Source organism: Patagioenas fasciata, chromosome 1 (assembly GCF_037038585.1).
Source record: "Patagioenas fasciata isolate bPatFas1 chromosome 1, bPatFas1.hap1, whole genome shotgun sequence".
Taxonomy (NCBI): Eukaryota; Metazoa; Chordata; class Aves; order Columbiformes; family Columbidae; genus Patagioenas; species Patagioenas fasciata.
In genome coordinates this window covers 134,744,534-134,772,468 of record NC_092520.1, presented here as the reverse complement: position 1 = coordinate 134,772,468, position 27,935 = coordinate 134,744,534, and the positions used below count along the sequence as shown (strand labels likewise).

Here is a 27,935-nt window from a genome sequence, read left to right as displayed (position 1 = left end):
GGGATATAAAGGACTTTTGCCCAATACTGGCCTTATACTTGCCTGCTGACTGAGAACATATACTTGCAAAGTCTTGTGTGAGAGAAAGTAAAACACAGAGGGAAATCATCTACCTCCTGTGGTGGAAGATGTGCTGTGCTTTGTGATTCAGGAGGTATAAAAGAAGCCAGATGTAAAATGTTTCAGAAAGGTAGAATGTGGCAGACCACAGTAACAAAGCTGCTGTTGGTGTGAGGCCTCAGAGGATCAGATATAATCCCAAACCTGCCTGAGAGGGGTAGGTAGAAGTGTTTTTCTCACACTTTGAAATAGTGGAATAGTGATACATTTTGCTTTCAGGGCAGTTTCTCACTGAACTATCAATTTATTTTTAACCAAATGTCATCATATAAACATCATGAAAATAAGTTGCTATAAGCGTTCATGGTGTGCAAATGTTTGGAGCATATACGTATGTGAGCATATGTTGCACAGTTGATGACCCAACGTATTAACAGAAAGGTGTTTAAAAACATAATTTCTCCTATACTAAAATAGTGCATCCCAGGCCTGTGATTGCATCAAGATGCATGGCTAGCATGCAGCTGTACCACCTGCCTCTTGGTACCTTTCCTGAGATACATTCTCACATTGCACATCTCTGAGCAGCTCAAACAGCTGCCTTTACTTTCAGGGTGAAGAAGGATGTAAGAAAACAGTGCAGGAAGGTAAACCAGTGGGAGAAGCCTTCCCTCCTCTCCCCGAGAGCTACCTTTGCTTGCAGGTGAGCATGGGCAGGGTTTGATCCTGGACCAGAGACAGCTTTTATGAGCCTCAGGGTGCAATGGCTGTGGAGTTACTGAACTCGTGATAGCTGTGCTGATGTTCACCTGGTAAGGACCCAGTCGTTCGTGCCAGATTAACTGGAACAACATTTAATTCTCACAGAAGCTTGGCATAAGTAAAAGGCTTGGCAACTTGAGTCATAAAAAGCCATGAATTTGAGAGAAGTTCATTTAGTTTATTTTGTTGTGTGCCAGAAACTGTATTTGAAGTGCTTAACCTAAAGATGCAACAAAAAAGAGGGCAAATTCCTTTAATCTTCTTTGACACTATTTTAAGACTCTTTCAATGTAAGGAAAAAATTTTGTTGATGTCAGCCATCCTCTTAAATCTGAAATATGGAAGGACTGGAAAGCTCTGACTTTCAGTAACAACTTTTAGTGAATCTGTTTCTCTTGCCTGCCATAAGTTTTTGTGTTGTTCTTTGGTGACATTAAATGAAATGGATCTGACATATCACAAGCAGATACATTTTACTGGCACAAATTCAGTGGTTTTAGTAGTGCTTTTTTAGAACAGATATTGCCTACTAATTCAGTCTCTGGGTCTGTTTATTAAGATGAACAGTGTATTGAACTCTTTACTACTTCATTGAGGCTTTTTTTTGTTTGTTTGTTTTTAATGGAGAAGAATAGGGACAAAAAGAAAACCGAAATAGCAAAACTTTTTAGCTAAAAGAGTAAAATACCACTTGACTTCTGTATAAGAAATGTCAGAGTTTTTATAATTATTTCTGGGTGGACTTTCTGAAAGAAACGGCAGTGTGACACAATAGCAACACTGACTTTTCACTGAGATGTTAAGAAAGGTGCAGGTGCTTTCAGATGCAAATACGCTATATTTGATTTAAGACAAATAGTTCACTTTCAGGAGCTTAAAGTCAGATAATGGTAAGAAAACAATAATGATGTATTTTGTCTTTGAGTCCTGGGAGGCTCTGTAGGCAGATATTTTTATTTTCCTATCTGTTTATTCTTTCAGAAGTTTCCTTATCTCTCCAACTTCAAGGTTCCAAAGAGCAGGCACTGTTACTAGTTATTTATTTGATGTATTGTCAAAATATACTCCAAGATACTTTAAACCCTCACTTTCAAGCATATGTTTCCTCTCCTAATGTTTCCTAATAGTTTCTGAAAAGTGATAGCTTGCCAGTTTGAATGCTAAGCACTTGCATGTCCTGTTTCTCTTCAATCACTTACTAACCAGTCCTGTAAAATAAAATTTAGTTGTATTCTCATAGTATCAAATTAAAATAGCTTTTCTGGTCTATATTCTTAATGGAAATGATGAGCTGGTATTTATGTATAGTATTTGTATGTTGTATTATATTCTATGAATTATACCTACAACCTACATATGTGACATTGAACTTTGGTAGTCAAAACTGCTTGTTAAATCTTCTATATATTACCAACACATTTGTTTACTGATTTGTTGCTCTAGTTTTCCCCCCTTTAGGATTGCTTACATCTATAGCATTTTACGAAGAAAAACCTCAGCCCTTGAATCTGCAAAGTGCTTGTTTAAAAGTAGCTATATAAGAGTGGAATTCCTGTTTGGCTCTGGAGTAAACATTTCCCAACCTTGTAGACTGATCTCCCTTCCTGAATTTTTGCAGAGTGGAGCCTGCTCTGACGTTGTCTCTGTATCCCATTATCTGTTATTGAACAGTGTGGCAAGAACTGTTCATATATGTTATTGAAAATTAATGAAGAACTTAACTTTATATATAAGACAGTAGTATTCAGTTTGCTGCACAACAATCACACTGATATCCTGTTTCAAGCAGTAGAACCTTATTTATCTCACCAGTTAGCAGCAATCACTTCTGACTGCACACCGGAGGCAGATCTGCTGAGTGCAAATGTACTGGTTTTATGTTCTTATTTATCAGACTGTAACTGCTGCCTTTACTCTCAAAGTATTTATTTTATTTATTTTGGAGATTAGTACTCTTGCAGAACAAAAGTATAAACCCATGTGAGGAGAAATGGCATTCAGAAAAAGTGCTTCAGACCTACTTTGAGAAGTTACTTCCTTTACTTTCTCCATTATTTCAATATTTATCAAATATGTTCAAAGAAACTTTCTGTTTAAGTTATCTGTATGCCACCCTAGAGCTGTTGATAAAATACCTGTGCTAAAATATCAGTCAGCCTGCACAAAAGTGAAGCAAACTAGAGTGTAGCACAAGACTGGCACAGTATTTTCAGATATGTCATTTATTCTTGGCTTTGATCTTCATATTTTGTACATGCAAATTTCATTTACTTTTTTTTTTCATCTGGGGCCAGAACTACAAGAATGTGGGTATAGTTAGCAAGCACATGAGAAGCTGCAACTTAACTGTAAATGAGCAATGAATTATGAGAGAAAGAGGAAATAGGTGGAATTAATGATATTAAAGTAATATTTTTTTGTGGGTGCTGTAGGAGCTTTGAGATTTGATGTTGACTGTTGAATAATTGATACCAGTTTCTAAATATATTATTTTTTAATGAGAGGACAGGTGTAGGGGCAAAGGGAGGGTGAAATAGGGTCAAGAGTAATTTGGTGAGCCTCCTGGGCATGAGTTGATGCAGAGGTTCCTGGGAGGCTTGCAGTCTCTGTGTAACTGCTCCTTGATGTTATTTAATGTATAGTCTGTGGCTCCTGGCCCAGCTTCTTGTCTTGGCTGTGAGACATACTCTTAGTCTAGAGGGCACATGTGGCATACAGTAAATTTTTGCTTAAAATTAATTTGAGATTAGTTGAAGGATAAAGCAATCAATATAAAGATGCCTGTCTGAAAAAAAAATCGGAAGTCACCACTCTAGAGTATTGAGAAGCTGTCTGGACTAATTTCTGAATTGTTCACAGTTTTTGCTTATTCATAAAGGATAAGAGACATTAAGAGGTTGGGAAAGGGCAAAAATAAAAATAAACCCAACCTTAAAAGTGACCTGTAAAAGAGTGAAGCTATTTATGTCAGTTTGCAATGTGTGCGGCAAAGTGAGGGTTATGTGAATTTCGAAGTGAGACACCCTCCTCCCCCATCCCTTTCCTTTTGTCTCTCGGTATTTCTTTGTTTGTTTATTTCTTTTAGTAGTTTGATGTTTTTGAGATTGTTCATCCTACTGCTTCTTTGACTTGAAGGAAGGGATTTTTTGGGGAAGTGGGGGGCTCAAATACTTTTTAAGTTGCAAGATTAAATGTTTTTAATAAAGTGGGCTTTGTCTCCAAAATGTGACTTTAGTACTGAAAAGCAAATAGTGAAACGGTGTTTTAAAGACTAGTTTCTCATCTCCGCTGACCTTCTCCCACCACCAGAGTCATTCAGCTGCACTACTGAGAGGCAATGCGGAAAGAAGAATGTTTTCAGTTTGCCAGGAATCGCTACAACCACGAGGGATTTTAAGCAGTGGGTCGTTATAAGCACTATGATTTGTTAAAGTACCTGGAATTTGCTCACAACGTTCTTGTTGCTGGTGGAGAAGCAGTTACTCAGTTTTCCAGGATGGTCAAAGTGTGAACAGCAAAGGGTCTTCCTATCTTTTGGACACACCTTCAAATGCTTTCAATGTGGTCCTGAGTGACCATTTTCAAACTTGTTTGAATGAGAGGGTTTGTTTCTGCACCTGGGAATCATGGCAAACTGTAGTGTAGGATGTTTGGACCATTATTTAATGTACAGCCTGTTGCACTTGGCATAGCTCCTTATTGTGGCCTCCATGTATATGCCAAGTCCAAAAAGGCAAAGCCAAAGATATCGAGGTACTACAATTCTTATTTAAATATATATATGTGTGTATATATATACATGAATTATACTAATCCCAAATGATGATATCACTTTACAGCCTGACAAATTGTTTGTGCTATGTAGTGAATGTTCATTCTCTGCTCTATGCCAGAGGATGAAGCTTGTTGTAACTCAGTCCCTCTCCTCCCTGCATCCCCACGGTGAGGCCTCGGTTAAGGGAAATGTAGAAACAGCTGCAGCAAGGCTGTTCTGAGTGCAGATGTCTTCATGAAGCGGGATCTCTGTGTCACCAGGGACCATGCAAAACATGCTAAATGGGTTTGCAGGAAACTCTCCATGTGTTAGGCAGCTGAGCTGTGATGCTGTCCTCCAGAGAAATGCTTTGTTGACTTTCATCCACCGTCCTCCCCACACCACACTGTCCGCCTTCTTCCTCTGGGCTCCTGCAGCTATGTGTCCTTGCTATGCTGCCTTCTCAGCCTAGATGTCTCAACACCAGGTTTCCTAAAATTCTCTTGAACTGCATTTGAGTCACAATCTGGCAGCTGTATTCTTGCCAAGCCCTTTAGTTCTGTCCTTGATCCCATTCAGATGTAACAATGTAAGTATGGGACTAAAAAGGGAGAGTATTTCACTGGTGGTGAAGAGCTATTTGTCGATCACTTGCTGATGGCTTGAGGAGTCCTTGTGATTATTGTACGCAACTCCTAGATTATATCTCCGTCCAACTTCAAAGTTGGGACTAGATGACCTCCAGAGATCACTCTTAACCTAAATTAGTCTATAGTTTACACAGTGATTTACACGTAGTACAGTTAAGGAGTTGATGCTACAGCCCAAAGAACTGATGAACAGAGCATAGAATTGTGAAACAATAGATGATTCACAGGCTAAAAGATACAGAAGAGTTAGGTATGTGTCTCTCCCTTGCAACTTGATGTATTTGCACAGGCTGCTATTTGAAGTACCTTGATAAGCCAGTAAGTATTTGATAGCTGATAGAAAAAAGGTTGGTGTATATAGAAGGTTGGTAGCCATATTTACTTCTAAGTCTACAGAAGTAGTGTAGGTGTGTTGGGGGGAAATCAAGGTACAAAAAAAATGCATTAACTTGTAGCTTTTTGTCACCTCCGATAGGTTATTAACACACTTGTGTTCTTTTATGCCCATTTAAATACAACTCAGTAATAACAGAATGATCCCACTTACCAGAATAAAACTTTCTACAATAATATATTGTCTTTATGATACGTTTGTGTGTGTTCATTTTGCAATTGACTTACGTTACTGAATCATTCAACTTTAGTTCTTCCTATAACCATGTGTTTGTTATGCTGTTGCTGTCATCACAAAGCATAAGCACTGTTGCTTGGCTATGGTGATATGTACCCTCCTAATATTTTTGTTCTACAAATGGTAATTCGTGATCCAATCTGCTAGTGCATAACAGCATTTTTTTTCTTTGAAGAAGAATCATATGCTTTTGGAACTTGAACAGTAAATACAAATCTGAAATGATACAAATACCTGCTTGGAAGTCAAATCAGCACAGGGCTTGTCTTGTGCATGTCTTATACCTTGTGCTATTTGATCTTAGTTACCTGAAATTACCTTTATTTTCAGAAGGCAGGTGCTGAAAGTTATGCTCTTTTGACTTGTATAATTAATACCTGTATTATAAATGTTACACCTCTCCCCAAATCACCTGGATTTTTTTCTGGATCCTTTTTCATTATGGTTGCTGCATTGAAGATAGAGGCACCTGGGATGATATCTAGTCCAAGCTATAGAGTATAACCACCAGTTTCAGAATCCCTTGTGACTGGGTATTTGTGGCATGTAGGTCCTTCTGTACTGCAGGGTACACCCTCTGGCTGCTGCCAGGATCCCTGCTGGTCTTGTGGATTGTTTTGTTGTTTAGAAAAACTGATGCCAGCCATTGTTGCTGTGCCTGCTCCCAGGTGTATTGTTTTTGAAACCTTTGTACTTCCTTGGCTCAAGGGATGTGTACATTTCCTGTTCCTCCCTGGCATGTACCTGCTCAGAGGCAGGAGCCCGTGCCTGCTGCTCGTGCTGCTCCTGCCTCTGTTGCTTACCAGTGTCTCCCGGCACCTGTGCCAGCAAAACACATCTGTGTTGGTGCATCAGGAGAGGGTCCTGTGGTGGAGAACAGCTGCGTAGGTGAGGTTGGCTACATGGGTTCACAGCCAGCATCATCCGACTGACGGTGTAACCCATGCAGTGTTGGCAGGCTTCCCGATGGCAGCCCGTGGCACTTCCCATGGGCACAAGGGTTTGCAGGGTGGCCTCAGTTTCCCCAGCACAGGCTGGAGTGTCAGTTCCCGTGGCTTGGCAGAGCTTTCACTTTCAGGGTTTGCTTGGAGAGCTGCTGGTGCATTCTGAATAGCTTCTCTTATTCGAAGATTCAGTAAAGAGGCTGACAACCTATGTCAGTTCTTTTTGTTTTGGAACGCATCTCCCATTTTTAAGCAAATATGTTCATCTTCTGTCATTTTTCTAGCTCATAAACTGCATCCCGTGGTGTTGTTTAAGGACAGATATCTGCTCCTACTCACCTTATAGCTCTTGCTGAGTACTGGTGATTGCACTACAAAAATAGAAACCAGTGATTTATATTCATTCTTGGAAATAAATGACCTTGGAGTCTAGTTTCTCAAGAACTAAACTGTAAATAATTAAGCTTTACCTCTGTGGAACCTTCACTTAACCTAAGGTATTACTAGCTGTAATGTTATAACAGTTAACTTATAACTAATTTGTTTCCCAGAGACTGTGGTTATATTAGGTGGTCAAAACAAACAAAGATTAAATACTATGCACACGTTTTTTATGTGCACAATACAGTAACTGCTGTGCACAGTAAAAAAACAATGAAAGCTGATATAACTGCAGAACAGCCAAACTCCAGTTCCAACTTGGCCTAACAATTTAAAATGAGAGCAGGCTGTCAGGCTCATCGATTACCTGTTTTATTTTGAAAATCTATCAAAATTACAAACTTTGGGCATCTGAGTTTTGTTCTTGACTAACCTGATATTGGCAAATGAGATTATTTTTTTTCCTTCATACCTAAAGAAATGGGGATGGAGAGGAGACATGGGAGGGTGCAATTTTTTCAACAGTAGCTAATGAAGTGGAGAATTGTAAATCTGTGAAAAGATTCAATTTCCTTTATAAAAGTTTTTTAAAGTTAGGAATATTCAAAGAATGCTACTTGTCTTTCCTGTTCAAGGTTTTTTAATCAGATGCGATTAATGTTTTGGGAGGTTTGAGCAGACCGATCTATGAACAGCAATGCTCAAATTACAGAGCATGGGATTTAATCTTGAGAGCGTATTGTGCTGAAATAAATTATTTACTGAGGCATTTGGAAGTGAGTGTTAAAGATCACAAAAGTGCCCAACTGACTGCAATACTGCACACACAAATATTACTCATGCCATGTTTTTCTTCTGGTAATTATCTTAGTGCATGTGAATACCTTGATTCTTATGAAACTGGAATATTTTTCAAAAATCAGTATTTAAAAAAGACTAATGGAAGCTGAGCAGTTGACTGGTTCCTTCAGCCCCATCCCCTAAAACTCTTTGGAAAGGAAAAAAAAAATAAATGGCAAACTGTAACTTTCATTTGGAGAGAGACTGCTTGCATCTCATGATGCTCTTTTTCTTTTGGAGTTTTCTTTCACTTCTAATTTATGCTGTCAGTTACCCTGTCTCATAATTGACCTGTAATAATTATCTGTACTAACTATTTCAGTTTCCAAGTAATCTCAGACTCGGTGCACTTTCATGACTTTACCCCTTGCATCCTGCTTCTAAATAGTTCTTAAATGTCATCTCCGTGTTCTAACGGGGTTCTGTTATTGGAAAACCTGTGGACTACTTCTGCTTTTGTAATTTGATTTTAAGAATTAAACTGTTGCTCCAAATATTTCTTAAGTTAGTAATCACCTTTCAAGCATCTGTTTTCTGTGTGCAATAAGATGGGGATTAAAATTTAACAGGAATTTTTCCTTCTGCTTTATTTTTTGTTCTTTTTTAAAGTTTTCTCCCTGACCTTCTTTGGAGGCTTGAAAGAGAACAACACAGCTAACTCAAACTGGGATGTAGACAGTAGGCAAAATGTATTATATTGTAGAGATACAGTACTCTCTAGATAATTAAAAAATACACAAGAAGTCATTATGCTGCTTACGATTTCCTTTGTTACTCTTGTGGCTTGAAATGTATCCTGAATTCCTCAAGTTTTGTGCAAACTTTTCTGTTCCGCAAATCCGGAGCTGTAGTTGCTTCCACCCCCCTCTGCAACACTCCCCTCCTGGAGAGGGGGGCGTCCAAATGCCACTTCTGAGTAATGAACCATCTCATGTTCAGGCCAAAAGTGTGAGTCAGGAGTAAGAGGTTTCTTCCGTTCCTTGCCTCCACTTGGACAGTTTTGGAAGTCAGGTCTGGAAAAATGCTTGTGGTCAGTTTGGCATTAGTTTTTATATTACATGTGGCTAGTTTTCTGCATCATGTCTATTATCGTCTTGGATAATATCCCCTTGGAGTGCACTAAAATGTGGAAAGGAGAGGAACATTAGATAAGAGCAACCTAATACTACATTTTCTCCCTCCTTAGAGCTGCCTTGCTATCTTATGTACTAAGGACAATTTACAGTGGTTAAAGCCTTGTTTGTTAACCGTTCAAAGCAAGTGTCATCTGTTGCAATTCAGTGTGTTAGACTTCATTGCCGGTAATGAGGACACTGTGCAATGCATACCCGAAATTTTGAAGGAGAGACGCTGCTGCTGCTGACTTTGTGTTAGCAGAGCACTTTGTCCCTCTCGTGACATGCCAGAGCTGTCTGGTGATATACGTTAAGTCTACGATGCTGCTTCTGCTCATGATTCAAAGGAAAGTGGACATTTAGCATCTCTTGAGCTTGCAGATTGCACCAAGCCTAAGCAAAAGTGTGGGGCCATGCTTCTAGCTGACATGAAACTATTCAGTGCTGGGGAGAGGAAGGCCTTGTGCACAGTGAGAAGTAGCCATCTGCTAAGCAATACTAAAACTTGGCAGGAGTGAACTACACAGGAGCCCCTGGTGCTCGCCAATTGATCTGGGCAGCAGGAAAAGATGTTAGGACATCTGTTGGGATTTCCCTGTTGTAAAGGACCTCCTCCCCTCCTAAAATCCATGATTTTCTCACAAGTTCCTTGCAGAAGTGTACAAATATTTTGGGGGCATCTTCTAAACTGGACTATACATGCTCTTCACAGGGAAAAGAGTCAATAAGGAAGATGGGGGCAACAGGGCTCAATCTTTCAGAAGTAATACAGGATTTTCAGACCATTGGCACAAGTGCCCTTATTTGAGCCTAAAAGAGTGTAAGCTTTCTCCCCATGCCTCAATAAGAAGTTCTCAGTATTTTCTCCAAATGAATGTGGGTATTAACAAGTCTCAGTGCTCTCAGCTGAAACCCAGTGTACCTTTCCTTTAGCCAGGTGTGAGAGTCTAAAGTGAGGGCCTCATATAAGGTACAGAAGGCACTCCTGGGTGACAGGAGCTCTGTGCAAGCATGGCAGGAGTATGTGGGCAGGAGCGGGGAGGACAGCACAGCTGTGCTCTCAGCACTACATTTCTGCTGGCAGAAGGACTCTCTTGTGTCTCATCTGCATTTTTTTTTCCTTTGGGTGTAAGGTTTTCAAGATATGCTGCTCCAGCAGGAAAACTGGAAATCTTGCCCTGGAGAATGTTCTTGTAACAGAATAAGGACTGAATTCAATGGCCTTCTCCCTTTCGATTTCTGTAACCCTTGAACTCCCCAGTCTTACTAGAGCAGCAATCTCATTCTGTTTTTCTAACTTGGTTTAGACAAAATGGGTGCATGTATCTCCCATTAGCATCACCTGGGAGGCTAGTACTGGCTGAGATTTACATATGCTCGGAAGAACTGAGTCACAAAGCTGACTAATGGCAAAGGAGACGAATTTTTTTGGATACGTATTTTGTGTAAATGTCACCTTCAGTGCTCTGGACTTCAGCCATGCTGTTGTCCCTTGGACAAAGGGCACAAAGGTAGTTGGCTTAGCCTTCTGGGCCAGATATTAATTGTGCTGATGCCTTTGGCTAGGAGTATTGACCTTGTTATCCATGGTCAGTGAATGATTCAGTGACCTCTCTGTTCGTGCCACTCAATGCAACATCCTGATTAGCAGCTTCATTCCCACTGGCCCTCCTGTGTGGCTGATGAGGGGAACAGCCAGGATGTACCCATGGTGGGTGAGGTGCATGGCATGCAGGATCATTTTTGGAGAGGGATGGGGAGTCAGACCCACAGCAGCATGGCTGCCTGGGGGCCCAGGTCTTCCAGTGCTAACCAGGGAGGTCAGAGGAAAAGAAGCTGACTGGTGGGGCAGCTCTACCTTGGGAGAGGTTTTTACAGACCATCTGTTACTTGGGTATTTACAAAAATAGCTTTGTGGGGCTGAACAGCATGCTGAGCCTGATACGGGGCAGGTTGCTGCTAAAGTACCAGCTTGAGGTGCACTCACCCAGCTCCTCACTGTGCCTGAGCAGCTGAAGCCCCAGGGCAGTTTTGCTGTGAGGTGGCCAATAGGCACACGAACTGGGGCAGCTTGTTGTACTCAATCAGTAGGCTGCATCTCTCTGACTTGCTTGTGGAAACAGGAGACAAAATGTAGTGCTTCAGACCAGACCAGAGGAGATTCAGTAACACCAGACACTGTGTTGGCATCCAGCAGACAGTGTCCAGCTGCAGACTGCAGCAGCAGTAAACGTGGCAGTTCTGGTACAAAATCCTCACTGACCTGCACTGCTTGCTGCACTATGTGAAGGTTTCCCATGGCGTTTTGGCCTCTCTTTGCATTAAAACTGGGTTGTCATGTTAGCGAAGTAACACATGGATAGCTGACATTCCAGTAAAGGTAATTCAGGAGAAAACAGAAGATGTTAAAAGCCATTTAGGTCTATTTCTTAGAGTGTAAGAAAGTGGCTGAGGAACATGAGAGCAGGCCCCTGTTGAGCAGTTTGTTTTTTTTTTTTTTTGCAAAGTACCAATTTGGGTTAGGTAGACTGTTAAGGGCTACCCGGTTGGTTTGTGGAGAAAATTTTTTAAAATGTGACCCACATGTGGGTAGTCAGGGGACTCTCTAAGCTGTTTGTAGATGGACAAAGATGGGTCATTTGATGACCTTTCTGCTGTCCCAGTAAATGGCCTTATCCCTGTGTTAAGTCTTATTTGGGCCATAACTTCAACCCTGTAAGTTGCACTTCCACACTGTATTTCAAACTCTGGCTCCCAAAGAGAAGCAATTAGGCAATTAGAGCAGTAATTGCTTCTACCATTTCAACTAAATCTATCTGTGAATTACTGTGAGTTTTCAGAAAGCTTAAAGCAATAGCTGGGAGACATAAATCAGCACATCCATTCACAAAAAAGACCCCTACCTCTAAATGCTTTTGCTACCTCTGTTGGGAAATATGACATTTACAGCCATCAGTGTTAATAATCTCATGGGTCATCCAACCCATTTAGACAGGAGCTGAAAGACAGTCACCATGTGGATGCCAAGCTGAGTCCCTGTCTTAAAGGCCTTGGACAACATCGGGTACTATTTTTGAGGCTGCAGTTGGATTATTTTTTCTTGAATTACTTAGTTTCAGAAAATTTGCTGTAGATGTGCATGACAAAAGGAAAAGGAGGAGAAAAGCATAAGGGTGAATTAAACAATATGAGGAAAGAGAAGAGGTTAAACAAAGTTGAAGAAGCAAGAGGATACGCTTTAGAAAAACACTGAGATAATGAAAGATAATATATAGATGAAGTAACTGTAATATTGTTCCCCCTGAAATTTGCCTTGTGGGCTCCCATGAGAAAATAGCAGTTGACGTCTGCTTATTTTGGATTGCTTAGCTAGAAAAACACATGAGATGATACACATGAGACAACATCCTTGTAGGCCTATTGCAGTGTTGATATGAGTGATAAGTTATAAAAAAGGAAAGGAGGTAGCAATAAGCCAACTATTCTTTATCAAACAAGACTGAGGAACAGGATATTTTTATAAGCCCATTTTAACACTGTTTGGATGCATGCTGTTGTTACCTTTGTTCCTTTTTCTAAAATTAAGAGCCTAATGTATTTCTTGGGTATGCTGTGGATGGGAACAATATAAAGTGAGTTTAAATTGCAACAACGATTTAGATTATTTATGGAGAAAAACTTTTTCAGATTAAGGTTGATGAACCCCTGGATTTCCTCAGGCTTGTTTTTTAGTCTCTCTCACTAGTGGCCCAAGGAAGAGGTTGGAAAGTACTACCTTTTGAGAAGCACCTTGGCACAGTTGCTTCCTGCCTTAAGGAAGAAAGATGACTTCTTTCCTTTTCAGCGACATTTTCTGTGATTGTTTGGGAAACTGTTTAGAAAAACATTGGGTTTTGGGAAAGCTTATATGCACAGTAAATCCTGCTGTGATCTGAATAACTTTCCAAGAATATTCTCCAGGTTCTTTTATACCTTGGCTCTGACACAGACCTGCCCTAGGTGTTAAGTAGCAAGCATCTTGGCCAGAAAACCTAAGTACCTAAGTATCTATGTCAGTATGTTTCTTAATTCCTTATATCTCTAAAACACGAACATACTTCAGTCTCTTTCATAATTTTTAATTAAAAGTGGAGTTCAAAGGGTACATGCTTAACATTTTAAACATTGTATACATATATCTGAAAGCTATTTTTTATAAAAGAGTTTCTTTTAAAAAATTTGCTTTTATTCTTTAGTCTTGTTTCCCTCTTTTAGTTCCTTCTCACAGTAATATCAAGATAACCATAATGGAAACAAGTAATAAGTGCTGAAAATGACAAATAGAAAAAAAGTAAAGAAAAAAGAATTCTGCTTTTCATAGGGTTTCAGAAGTCTTTGGGTGCTTGCTAGAAGTTCTGGCTCTAATCCAATGTGCTTTTATTGGCGTATGCGAACAAATTATCCAGGGCACAGCTATTTTTCTTACTGTAGTAAAACCAGCGACTCTGAATGGAGGCTTTGTGTTGGACAAATATTTTCCTTTGACACTGAGTACAAGTTTAAAGTTTATCTAGTGTGCCTTGTAGAGAAGGAAAAACTATCCTTCTCCATCTCTTAAAATAGAAAACATGTAACAGTATAAGTAACTCAGCGCTTTATAGACAAAATCTAGTCATTGGTGAGGAACTGGTGAAGTTTTATAGTAGACAGAATTTCTTAGTTGCCTACAATGTGGGAGAAAGCTGTATTTATTTAGGCCTTCATCCTTCAAAATTTTTCTGTGCATGCCTTTTTTGTAGCATTCCTTGCAGGGCTCTACATGTTTTCTAGCTACGTGGTTGTAACCAGGAGGATAAGGGTCTTATGGAAATTAGTTCTTAAGATAACATTCATTGCTTTAAGGACTATCTCCGTGGGTAATCCTTCTCATTCCTATAAGGCATAATTCACTTTGCAGTGATACCATTGCTGTTGAAAATAAAGCAGTCTGTGAAGTCTGACAGTTCTGTCCAGTATAATGTATTAGAAGTACCAAAGAGATACATAGCGGTCGAAATATGCTTTTCTGGGGGGCGGGGGGAAGACATCAAAGAAAACTCCAACCAACCTATGTTATCTCCGGTGACTATCATTTGTGTAAGGTGACCATAAAGTAGTGACCCATCTTGAAAAGTAAAGAGATGATTTAATTCTTTCTTAGCTCTCTAGGAGGGCAACCATACACTTGAAAAAAATGATTTTGCATTAGTATTTCTTATGTTAAGATCACTAGAATTAGCTCTAGAACAGTTAATGGAATACATGGAAATGAATGGTGCACTCAGCTTTCCCCAACCCCATCCGTCTCCGCTCCAAGGAGAAAAAGATCAAAAGCATTACCACTTATGGCTCTGTTAGGTCCTTCCCTTTCTCACTGCCACCTTCTCACCCACACTTATTTCACGTGCTCATTTCTAACAGAAGAAATTAGTGGAGAGCAATAAGTCCATATTTTGGAAGATTTTTGAAAGTTTGCGTCCTTCAAAACCTACAGGAACTTTCTGAAAAATAGAGCTTCTCTGAGGTTTACTGGGAACAGGGTATGTTTGGCTCCCATCTCAGACTTAGGTTTCCATTTGGAACATATCTGGCGTCCATTAAACAACAACAAAAAAGATGACATTAGAAATGCCTCAGAAAAATGTTATCAATTCAATGAATAAGCAAATTGCAATAAAATTAACTGGTTGCAGTGTTTCAGAATCCCTTTCTAATGATAGCTTGATAAATGTGGCTTGATAACCAACAACAACAGATTCCTGGACAAAATTTTCTTGTGATACGTGCAAATTCAAACTCCACAATTAGAGGACATTGGAGTAAAAACCATTTTGCATTGATTATAATTTGTCTTTCATAAGGTTTCTAATTTTTGTCATCTTTAATTGCTGAATATTTGCTGGGAACCTAGTATGTGATTATAAGGGCATTGAAATTTTAAAAAGTATATACTTTTGCTTCTGAAAGTCAAGCCTATAACTTGCCAAAGATGGGCATTCACATAGAGACTACTTTTGGAAATGTGAATTTGTTAATTGATTTGGAAAAAAAATAATATTTCTGCATTTGATCAGGTAATTTACAAAAAGAAGAAAAAACATCAAGGATTTGACATTAGCTGAATACATGTTTTCATTTTTCGTAATGCTTGTAGAGGAAGGGCTTGGCCCAGGTTGATGGAGGAAAAACATTTATCTGTACAGAGAGACATAAGTAATTGAACTACATAATCGGAGACATAAAATGCCAAACCTTTAAGTTAATTCTCTTTCCACTAATTGTGGAATCTGTTATTGTTCAGGCTATTTTTCTTCAACTATACAAATGCTGAGTTACGGAAGTACAGGTTTAATACCATGGTGGAGTGTGACTTCATTCAGCCGTGACCTCAGTTTAGTAAGTTCTTTTACACTCTAATCGCTTTGTGCTGAATAATTTTAGCCCCAGTGTGGACTGATCAGTTGTGCTTAGATGTTTTGAGATAGTGCCTTATGTTTACGCACTGAATTGCAATATAGCCTCTTTGGGTCATGTGCACGGTAATGCGAACAAAAATTGATGCTCAAGATTTTTGGTGACCCAAACAAGCATCTCCAGCTGATGTTTGGATGCAGGTGAGTTATTGTGTGTCTAAAAGTGCTGAGAACTGCATAGACTGTGTTCAAGGTCACACGCCTTACTGCACAGTCATATCCCTGTTTTAACCTGAGATGAGAGGAAGTTGTCCTTGTAGTTTGTTTCAAAATCATAGTCCAGGATGCAAAACACCAAGGAAATGCTGTATAGTAATGAGATACTGCCCATTTGACTTCACAATTTTGTACAGGTGAGCAAGTCACAGGGCTCTTCTTGTATTTATACATTACTCTATTATGGGGTGGGAAATTATTTTAGATTACCTGGTTGGCGTCGAGTTATTTCAAGTAGAAGGGGAAAAAAAGAACATTCCCTTGAAAACATTTTTTTTCAGTACATGTTTTCTAATGACAAAGTCATTGTATTTTTTACAGTATGAAATTGAATATCTCAGGCAGTTCGCTTAGCAGCCCTGAGTGATGTTGGTTTGGGTTTTCTCTTTCATAGATGGGAAAACCGAAGAGAGTTTCTGAAATTCAGTGACTGCTGGTGCTGTGTCTTAAAATAGCTTCTAATGCTCCTTATTCTCTAATTGTCTTTAAAAATAATTTTGTGTTCTTCTGCCCCTTCTCTCTTCTGCCTTATTTTCTGAATCCCTATGTTTTTTCTTTTGTTGTTACCTTACCATGTGGATGCTGTGTATCTAGGCCTCTTCTCATGATGTCTCCTCCTATTACTGAAAAATACAAGAGGTAGTGATCAGTTGAGTGACTGGATTCCAACTTCGATACCACCTTCCAGGAGCAGCATTTTCCCCCTTAGATTAAAAACAGTATTAGGCCCCTGAGTTTTAAAGAAATAGGATTCCTCTAACACAGGCTAAGTTTTGAAGATAACATATATTTTTCTGGTTTTAGTGTCTGTAAACCAGCTTCAGGTAAATGTCGAATGTGCCCTGCTGTCAGGTAGGGCACAGAGGTTTGACTCACAGTCATTGGCAATGTTGCTGCTATACACTATAGTTTTGTAACTAAATAGCTTTGAGGATGGATTCTACTTTTTATATGTTTTATGTGTGCATAAGAAGTGAAAACCTGACTAGATTTGGAATTAGTTCAAATACTTCCCAGTTATCACATATTAATTTAATACTTTCATGTATACGTGGAGTTGGAAATACATTGAAAAACATTAGTTGAATATTTTAAATTGCTTCTGAGAGTATGAACACCCTACTAACTTTTTTAGCATTAAAATCTTGTTTAATCCTGAAAACTTGTAATGATGGTATTTGTTTTAAATCATGTTACTGAAAGTCATAAGCTTTTGCATATCAGCCTTGTGAAGCATCCTTGTCTGTATATTATTTGATCTAGGCCTCCCTTAATAGGGAAGTTTGAAGAATTAATCAACATTATTAGAATAGAATCTACTCACTTATTACGAGAAAAGTTTTGCTTTTGCTATTGAGCTCCACTGTAAGCTCATATTTCAGTTCAGCACTGCTTATTCGCTGTAGTCTAATCAATAGCTTGTAAATCTTATGTATTTCTTTGCTGTCATTAAACATAGCTCATAGCCTTCTCTGTTTTTACTGAGTGGCATGGAAAGTGCTTTTTTTTTTTTTTTGAACCTTATAGAAAACCTAAGTCTCACTGTAAGTCATGAAGTACCAGCTGTTTCTGTAGTAAAGTTTGACACTTTTCAGACTTGTGCGAATTGGCATTCAGAGCACTTTATAGGTAGAAGAGATCAAGATTTCATGAATGATGCTGGGTCCATTTAATCAAATGTACCATCAAAGGCTGATTGATCCACACTAGTATGGAGCCTGGGTGTTTAAGTTAATAGGGAAACCAGTAGATGTTGCTCCTACTCAGTTGTTTTTTGTCTGTGTTGCCATGTTTCATAGAAGATTGTAACCTACTATTAACCTAGAAATTGATTCTTCTAACTAGCTGATGGCTTTTAATGGAAGTGGTCCTTCGTCCTGTTTTAGCCTTTTTGCTGACATGTTAAAAATGAATAAGAATAGGCTGATGTGATATCAGCTATGTATTTTTTTGTGTGTTTTTGTTGTTGTTTGTTTATTTTTTAATGTGACTAGGGTTAAAATTTAATTATGGATCAATAGGAAAACCTTGCAATGGGAGTCATCTATTGCCATGCCTGAGACCATGACAAGTGCAGCATCGGTGACTGCCTGCGAGGCCTACAGGATAAATGCTAATTCAGTTGTGGTGAAGTTGCTGTAGGCAGTAAATTTGTGAAGGCAAGACTTAAATCTTGCCACAGTTACCTAAAACTAAATTAGAGAGGCATTGATGAGTGTTCCTGTCATATTTCCTCCTCTATGTTAATTTTAATGGTCTGGTTGGAGTATGTCATTATATAGTTTTAATTCAGCTTTTGTTATGGACTCTACTAAACCAGTTGTAATAATGTCAGTGTGTTATGAGCAATCTGTTAAGCTTGCAAGTGAGATGTGGACAGGTAGTTAAGCCAGTTTCATTTGGTCAGCTTGCAGCAGCAAGCACTGTTTAACTGTGTTGGGAGTTTACTCCTTTTTTGGCTGCACTGAGAGTAAAATATTTTCTAAACCAACAGACAGCACCTAAAGACAGTGTCTTGTTCATTTTTATATACTTATAGTACCATTACAGTAACTCTTCATGTTGATTTTTTTTTTTTTAAAAAAGCTTATTTCTTAACATTTTCACAAGTACTTCAGTGCAAGAAAATGTTCAGAAATTTCATTAACTACGCTCACTGCCTGTTTGCAATGTGAAAGGGAAAAGTATCTCCAAATTTCATGATCTTTTTGACATGTGGTGTCTTTGGGGTGCTGTGAATCATTGTCATATGGCATCTGGAAAGAAGCACCTTTTGCATGCTATTTCTTGCTGAGTTTTCTACTGGCCCACCTAAACACTCCCATTAGTGTTAGTAATAACATTTATAAAAGTCAAATTGACAGCTTATTAGTTGTACACTGCAAGATGACTTTTCAGATAAATGTCTGGAGTGCCCTCTTTTAGAGTCTAACAATCTATAGTTTGAACTATGATGTAACAAGGAACAAAAGGAAGTAATGAAAAAATCAGAGAGTGTGAAAAAGAAAAATAAAACCATGGTATCTGTGCTTCAGCTAGGTCAGTTGTGTTCACCAGTAAGTGGTTCCAAACCAGTTAAAACCAAACAAAACCCCAACCAAACCAAAACCAAAAAAACCCCAACAACAAAACCACCAAACCCCCAAATTGGAACAAATTGTTGTACATCTTTCTTCAGGTGGAGATATTGAAACCACTGTTGTAGCCATTTTGGGATTACAATTTGTGAGTAAAAAAAAGTATCCTTTGCTAGCTCATTACTGTACTTGGGTGGAAGAAATAAAGTAGATACTTTCCAGGCACCTGGGCCCTTCCTCAGGTCTGAAATAAAAGCAGTAGACTTCAAAGTCAAATGTGAAGGAATAAACAATGGTGCTGGGGGCTGTTCTGTGGGAAATGTTTTCCCAGTGTTTTCCTTTCTGCAAGTCCACGAGTGTGCAGGGACTTCTGGGTGCTGTAGATGAGGTGCCAAGGTAAGCTCTGGTGCGCTATGCTCGTATCTCTCCAAGTCCGTGACCTCTTCCATTGGAAGAGTTTATTCTGTGATCTTCAAAGACTTGAGGTAGACTTACTGGAGACGCTGATTTTTACTGTACATTATAATCCCTCCTTTTTCTGTCTGCTTCTAGAAATTCCTTCATGAGCTATAGCTGCCTTCCTCTTTAGACTGTTCTGTATTAGTGAAGGGTGGTGTGTGTGGTGGTTTTTTTTTTTCCTCCTTTGTCTTTTTTTTTTTTTTTTTCTTCCTTTTATACAAGATACTGGTCTTCCAGCTGTGGTGGTACTTTCTGCAAGGTCTGAATAATTATCCCGATCTTCGTAACTAAAACTCATCTTGCTTTAGACGAGGTGGTTAATTCTCCAATTAAAAATAGCAGTGAGTGGTGGCTATAGTGCTTGGCATATTTATTAACATTTCTTTGTTGCAATAGGGATTTTAAGTCTTTGAAGCTTTTGTATCTGTAAAGCTGTTTTATTTTCTTTCAGTATGGTTAATTATAACTCGTGGTCTAGACCGGAGTGAAATGGATGGAAATAGGTTGCCATGCCAGAATAAAAACCTATTTTCAAACAGCGTCTTTAATGGTGTGACAATAATAAGAGCTAAATGTATGAACAGGATCTATCTGAAGTGTATTCATTCACTTCTTCCTGTTGGTCTTCATATTTCTCTCCTTTCTCAAAATAAAAGATACCTATCTGAATTGTATTCTTAGAATATCTCCTTAACACTGAATCACTGGAAAATATCCTAGTAGGAAAAAAGAAGATTTAAGGGGCACTTTTTATCTAATTAGTTTTCCCAACAGAAAACTTCCCTTTCAGCAAACAGTTCTTGCTCTGAGGACTGGTCTTACATTAACATATTAAGTCTCCTGCTTCGATTGATAATTATGTCACCAAATTTTGTTAATAAATTTATCCTGTCTGTCTTGCTGAATGGAATACTGCTGATGAATTTAGTGTCCTGAGGACTGAGGAAAGATAATGGGTTTCAGAAAGTGTCAATGAAAATGGGAAGACTTTTTGAAACTGGAAAAAGAAGCAGATTGAACTCATCTGCTGCACTGCTCCATTAAGATGGAGGTGAATAAATGTACAAATCCTTAATCCTGGGCAGTGCTGTGTCCCCTGTCAGGCAGTGTTGTCCCCTGCCTGATCAGAGTCATATTTGTCTGTCACAGTCATTAGTTTCTTGAAATGCTCCTACCCCTCTCCCTGCTTAGACAAGCAGGTAAATAATATTCTGGGTTTAAGTTCAACTTTCTATAAGGAGTGCAATTCAGGGGGAACAGGGGAGAATATCCAGTCCTTTCCTCCCCAGCCCCAGGTTTCTTTAGCAGGAACCCCTGTTAGCTAACATTGCATCCAGCAGAAGGGTTGGTTAGGGGTGCACTAAAAGATAAACACAGGATGCAACTCAGTGCAGATTTGTATAAACTGAGATGTGATCTAATTAGCACTAATGGCCATGCTGGACAACTGCTCTGAATCCAGAGGAGACTCAAAAGTAACAGCATTTTCAAAATTATTTTATTGTGACTATTGTATTAACATGTTTGCTTGAAGTTCTGACACTTGATCACAGGGGTGTATGCTGGAGTACCTACTCTATTCTCAGAAAGCTTCAGCTCCTCCATGATTAATAAAGAGTAGCTTGAAAGAGGCAAAGGGAACAACAGCCAGAGCAGTGGTGAATGAAGTCGAGATGTTTTGTCTTGAAACCGCATAATTGTGAGATCTAGCTTTCAATTTTCTATGTGATTTTGGCTGTCATCTTTTTGACCAGCCTTTGGATGCTCTAATACCCTTAATAGAAAATGGAAAACATTATAGTACAAAGCTGCTGCCAGCCCAGTCACTAGCAGTTTGTCTCAGAGAAATTCTGATATGAGTATACGAAGGATGGAAAATCCCCAGTGATGATTTCCAAAGTAAAACTTACTTAGGCATTCATGTGCATCTTAGTGTTTATCTTGAGGTAAGATGCTGAACAGCCAGCAGAACTCGTGTTTGCTCTTGGTGGTTGTTTGAAGCAGGTCCTGAAGCAGAGGGCAGCAGCAACATTTCATCTGTTTCTCTGGGACCTACTTCTATCAGGACTTTCCCATTTGTAAAATCTGTGGTTGAAGTGAAGATAAAAATAGGAGTGTGTTGAGTCAGAACAACAAGGTAGACACAAGAGGAGAAGACACCAAAAGACAAGAACATAAGGAGTAACTGAAGAAGTTACCTCAGTATGGAGAAACAAGGGGCTTAAAAGTAAGAATACTCCAAAATTGAGCATGATGAAGGAAAGCGTGTGTGTGGGGGTGAGTAGGGCGATGTTGGCTAAGAAACAAAGGAAAAATTCACACAGCAAGTTAATACATTCTGTAGAACAGCAGTACTGAATGCTGTGGAATGGCAATGAGGCAGTTTTATCGAATGCGTAGTCAGTTACAGCGTAGCATGAATACATCTGATTTTGTTGTTGTTTTTGTTGTTCTGTAATATTTTTAAAAGGAAAAGGGTGGAGAAAGCGTGTCCTTTTCTGACTTTGCTAAAAAGTCAGATCTGTTACAGATAAGTTTTACCTTGTAACAATCCTTTGTTTTTGTTTAGGCTGGAGTTACAGCCTGTGCCTTCTATTAGCTGGGGAAGAATTCTTGGGGTTTTTTGGGACATGTGATAACAATGGCTTGTTACTAATAACATTTTCTTAATCGGTAGATAATTATTGTTCCAGCATTCTTGTTGTGCTGGTTTTGGCTGGGGTAGAGTTAATTTTCTTCACTGTAGCTAGTGTGGGACTGTGTCCTGGATTTGTGCTGGAAGCAGCATTGATAAAACAGGGATGTTTTCATTACTGCTGAGTGATGCTGACACAGAGTCAAGGCCTTTTCTGCTCCTCTCACTGCCCTGACAGCAAGCAGGCTGGAGGGGCACAAGAAGTTGGGAGGGGACACAGCCAGGACAGATGAACCCAACTGACCAAAGGGTTATTCCACACCATGTGGCATTGTGCTCAGCAATAAAACTAGGAGGGAGGTCAGTGTGGGGGACTGCTCAGGGACTAGCTGGGTGTTGGTTGGTGGTGAGCAATTATTTTCATTTCTATCGCTTGTCTTTCTTGTTTTGTTTTGTTTTTTTTTTTTTTTCCCTTTCTCTTTGTTATTTTCTTTTTAGTTACAATATATTATAATTATTATTATTTCAGTTATTAAACTTTTTTTTTTTTCATCTCAGCCCGCAAGTTTTCTCACTTTTACCCTTCCCCATCTCTTCCTTCCATCCCACTGAGGAGGGAATGAGCAAGTGGCTGTGTGGTGTTTAGTTGCTGGCCAAGGTTAAACCAGGACACTTGTCTTTTCTTTTCCTTCCTCTACATCTTCCTCTCATTAACTCTTTCCACTCCCTGCCACCCGCATAATTTCTGAAATACCCATGATATTAAGCTGTTCTTTTTTCCATCTGATATTGTGGTCTATCACTGGGTTGGACTGTTTGATTCAGGATGAGTGGAAAAGAGCATCAGCCTCTGCAATATCTCATTTTCTTTAATAAGATAGCTCTGCCCTTCTAGAAAATTGATTCTTTTTTTTTTTTTTTTTTTTAATAAATTGAGGGATTTTGTTACCTTCAAACTCCTACTAGGAAATTAAATGTCAAGACATGTGAGTTGTCAATGTGTCAGCTGCTTGTTGCACACAGATTGTATTGCTTCCATTAGGCTGTGATGCTACAACGTGGGGAAGGCAAAGAGTATTTTAGCAGTTGGACATTTTTAAAATAAATATTTATGACTGATGTAATATAAGTATAATACTGCCCATATTTGAGATTAGACCACCTTTAACTGTTGACTACTGAAGAACCACAGTATAACTGTCTCAGAAATGATTTGTCTGTTATAAAGCCTGGACCCTTATAATTTATATTGCTGCTTACTATCAGTATGCCAGAATCCCTTCAAAAATAAATCTAATGGCAGCAGTGAAGTCCCAGGTGGATTTCTTTTTGTTTAGTCTCTGATATGGTGGGAAGAATTTCGTATTTGTTGGTTTTCAGCAGTTTGCTATTTATAACTATTTGCTTGCCATTATATAAATATATTTAAATGTAAATATATTAATATTTATCTAATTTCTTATTATCCTAGCTATTTTCTTCTTATATTTTTTTTTTCCTTAAATTCTCATTTAGTTTTCCTGGTTTTAAATATTTCTTGTTCAGAGTAGACATGATTTCTTCACAAGATCCTGAGAAAGACATGACCATTCTTGGGTAAATTCTTGAGTAAACTGTTGATACTTCAGGTCTACATAAAGAGGGATCATACAGTTAATTTTGAAGGATGTTTATCTTAAAGTCTAGGACACTGGCGTATTTTGCTGTGAACTGCGGGGCTGAGGTGAACGGGAAGATTAAAGAGGAAGTGGCGTTTATTAATAGACTCCACAATGACGATGGCTTTGCAGTGTGCACGGGTTGACTTTTGCTATGGAACTGCTTGGAAGAGATGAAAGGGCATTTGAAATGAGAAATACAGCAGGGAAAGCTGTACAAGTGAATAATAAGCAAAGCACTGCACATTCTGTTATCCTTTTATGTTTTTTCGTTTCTCTCCATCATGCACTTAATAAAAAAATGAAAGTGTTTTCCTAAAATGTTGTCGTGTGTTCTTTTTTTTTTTTTTTTCTTTTTCCAGAAACATTTATGTTGAAAGAAATGAAATTGCCTAGTAATTTTGGAGGATTATGAGTAACTTTTTGATGCCGCTATAAGTGTTTGGACTAATTATATGTAATGACTATAAAGGGTTGGTTTGCATTCATATTTAGGAGCTTTCTTAAAGCAAGCAATAGAAACATGTGATGTCAAAGTAGTAGTCTTAGCATTTCAAAAGCATTTGATTATTTTAACAGTGGAAAATTGCATGAGGGACAGGAAATATTGTTGGCTTTACTCAGCTACCGAACAGCAAGTGGTGTTTTGTTTGCATGTCAACTAAAATTCACTAAAACTTTTGTGCTTACTTGGCAGAACAAACTGATTGCTTTTTCTTTGAAAGACAGACAAAATTTCTTACCTCAGATTTTCACTTTCACTTAATTGTAAAGCTTTTTATAGGTGGTGTTATGCCTTACAGTAGGCAAGTATTTAGTCAGACATGTTTTCTTCCCCTAATGTGAAAATTTGCTCTTCATCTTCATTGCTGCTTTAAAACTTGTTGTGTTATGCTAACTTCAATGACTGAAGCTCTGAGTTCTAATATATTGCGTTCCTTCTACTTAAAATATTTGTTTCACCACTTTTATAAAATTAAATGGACTACAAATAACAAATCCAGTATTTGTCAGATTAAGATGTCAGAGGAGTGAAATGGCTTTGAGATTTTTCCAGATCTCACTTTAAAGGAGATAATTTTGGAATTTGTTATAAGTGGGGTTATGAAAAAAGTCACAAATGTTATAAAGGTATGGGAAATAGAATTATTAAAGAAGTGTTATCTTAATGTGTGCATGGAAAGTAGATAAAATCTGGGATGATGAAAAGCATTGGACATAATTTGTGGGTTTTTTAATCCAGTCACTCTTAGGAAGCTAATGATAGGGTGAACTGTTAAATAGAGTAGCAAAATTGAGCAACGGAGGCAGATGATAAGAATTAATAGCTGATAGGAAGTGTTGAAGAGCTTAATGGCAGCATGAGCTGGAGAAGAGCACTCTGAGTCGCTCTGGTCCGCAGAGTCGCTGAAACGGAAGAAGGAGTGCACACCGACCTGGCAAGTTCTGCTGAGAACACGAGTATTTTTATTCTTTCAAGTCATGGGACAATTTCAGGATGCTTCCCAAGGATTGTAATTGCTAATGAATTGAGCAGCACTTGGCATGGATAGTAATTTATTGGAGACACCTTCTAAGTACTGCATTCAATAAAAAATGGCTTAAGGCAGCCAAACAGCCTAGCAAGTTAGATACGTGATATATTCATGGGGATGCGCAGGAGAAATGGAAGTAAAATATGGGTATGTCAGTAAAGACTCTTTGAAAGGTGCAATCAAAGATTTAAAAGAAAAAAAAATACATATATTCTAAACCAAATTACCAAGGATGTGCTCACTAAAGGCAATACCACACCTTCACATGACTACGTTTAGCATGTAATTAATACAGGTTGGTTCTAGGTAGCTTTGCTAACCATATCTCAGGTAGGAGATGTCAGGTGTTCCTCAGAAAGGTATAAAAAAACTGCTCTGTTCTCAGTACAGAAGACCAAAACCAGCTTGTATATTTCTTGAAATGACAGAAGACTTGAGAGCTGAGAATAAATTCAATTGTGATATTATTTTTTGCATGAAAGAGGGAAGTATCAAAACATATATGGATACAAAATACAGCATGTAGGTCAATCAGCTGCTGCTTTTTGGTAAAACAAGGAGAGAATGGTTAAACTGAGTCACTAAGTTTACTTAGCAATTCAGAAGATAAGCTGGTTGTAAGGTGGCTTTCATACAACGAAGCAGGTTGTGCTTACTTTGGAGCTGGAGCTTTTGTAAGGTAGAAATTTTATTTGATGTACTTCTTTCAGAGTTGAAGTATTTCTATTTAATGACTGTGATGTAGAGAAATATTCAAATATGTATTATTCAAATATGTATAAATGAAATAATATTTGTCCATTGTAAATTTGAATAGAGATTTATTAATTGTTTACAGGCTTATGAGTCACTTTCCAGAGTCAACTTTCACTTCAATGGGCACATTATGAAAGGGAGAAGGCATTCTTTTAACTATTTCATCATAGCATTTTCAGTATTGCTGTTACAGGAGAGGTGTCACTTAGCATGCCAAACTTCCAGAAAGTTAAATTCTGCTTTAAACAAAAACAAAACAAAACAACAAAACCCAACAAATCTTAGTCCCAAAATAGCTAACCAAGATTCCTTTTGTGCTGACAATTATGGTTTATTTTGATAATGCATCTTTCTAACAATTCAGCTGATAAGCTTCATAGAATATGTAGCAAAAGTTCATTTCAAAAGTTACATTTGAAAAAAATGAACTGAGGGTTAAAATCAAGAATGCTTGACTATGAAAGTTGCTGGTTGGAAGATCTCATTCACTTCTGCAGTAGATGTTCGTTGTTTCATCAGCCTTTTATTTCTAAATCTGTTCCTAAAAGCCATTGTATCAATAATAATGGTTGTATTCACTCAATTATAGATTATCTGAAGCAATAACTGTTAAATTGCAATTGGGAGAAGTTCTGTCAAGGGTCTTTAAGGCATCACCACAATGCAAATAATAACAATTGAGCTTGTTGATGCAATTCTTTTCCCATTTCAGCCATAATTTTCTTATTAGGTTTGTATTACATCTGTATAAAACCTTAATCTTTTAAGAGTCTTCAATTTATATGCTGTTGTTTCTTTTCCCAGATCGTATACCTCAGTAAGTGACGATAAGAATGAACGGACATATATCAAATACCCCTCCCGGTGGATATGGAAGTTATTTTCCTCAAATGAAGTAAGGTTTTGCCTTTGATTTTCGTTTTATGGACAAAAAATAGTGTTGTATTTTCTTCTTTACGCTTTTATTTCAGGTAGAGCTATAATTATTAGATCCCAATGGAATAATACAAAGGCAGTTTCTGTAAAAGTATGTACAGTTTCCAAACCATGTAACCAAACTGAGAGATATCATATGACTCATTTTTGTATTAATGTAAGGGTAAAGCTGTGGTGCTGAGTAGAATAATCTGAAACAGAAGAATAAATTGTTGTAGCCATAACATACATATTCCTTACTTGGAGGGGTCTTTGTATCCGTGAGAGGCTAAGGTTAGCTCTGAGTGATTGCATTTTTATGCATAAAAGATGAGACTGCCCTTCACATCTGTGAGAAAATATAATTTCCCAGTAAACAAAATTGAGCAACTGTTGCCTGAAAGCGTTACTCTGCCTGAGATAAGAGGATGTTCCCTGTATCAGAAGCATGGTGCTAGGCTCGTTCACAACACTAATAAGAATTTACCTAATCTGGTGCCAAAGAACAAGCATTCCTGTATGGAGCAGTGCACCGTACTGTCATCTGCTCCTCATATTCTTGTCCCTTTAAAGTGAGATTGTATGACTCATTCTTATTGTTACACTTGAAGGAAGCTGGACTGCCTTTTCGTTTGTTGTAGGCAATGACAGTCCTTTTTAAGTCTTTTATTTAAAATAGTTAAAATAATTAAAAACAATTAACACTTGTGAATGTAGGGAAAAAAAGAAAAAACAAACCAAATCCTACCAAGTCTTTGGCGTAGTTGTTGTGGGTTTTATTATTAAGTGATTTTGATTATTTACATAATGGTAGTATCTATGTGTATGCAACATTCCCGTTGTGTGTGATGTTGTATTAATGCAACAAAAAAGAGCTCATAAGGGCTTCCAGCCTAAGTGAAACATGCTTAATTGTATTCATGGTGCAGAACAAGTATCTGGTATCACTACCTGTGTTAGGAATGGTGTAGGTGTGTGAAGTCCTACATAAAGAGAGGTCTTTTTTCAGTGCCTGTTTCTGTGTGGCAAATGCATCTATACAGAAGTTAACCAGCA

The 27,935-nt window shown here is 38.2% G+C and overlaps 1 protein-coding gene across 16 annotated transcripts in view; it reads left to right on the top strand.

Moving 5' to 3' along the window:
- The window catches only part of EPS8 (EGFR pathway substrate 8, signaling adaptor), a 143,927-nt gene that overhangs the window by 56,376 nt on the left and 59,616 nt on the right, over nt 1-27,935 (top strand). For all 16 annotated transcript variants that reach the window (XM_071815501.1, XM_071815471.1, XM_065853228.2 and 13 more), the window contains one exon: nt 26,769-26,859. In XM_071815501.1, the coding sequence (XP_071671602.1) occupies nt 26,798-26,859 (62 nt within the window). In that variant the 5' untranslated portion in view covers nt 26,769-26,797. The remainder of the gene's footprint in view (nt 1-26,768; nt 26,860-27,935) is intronic.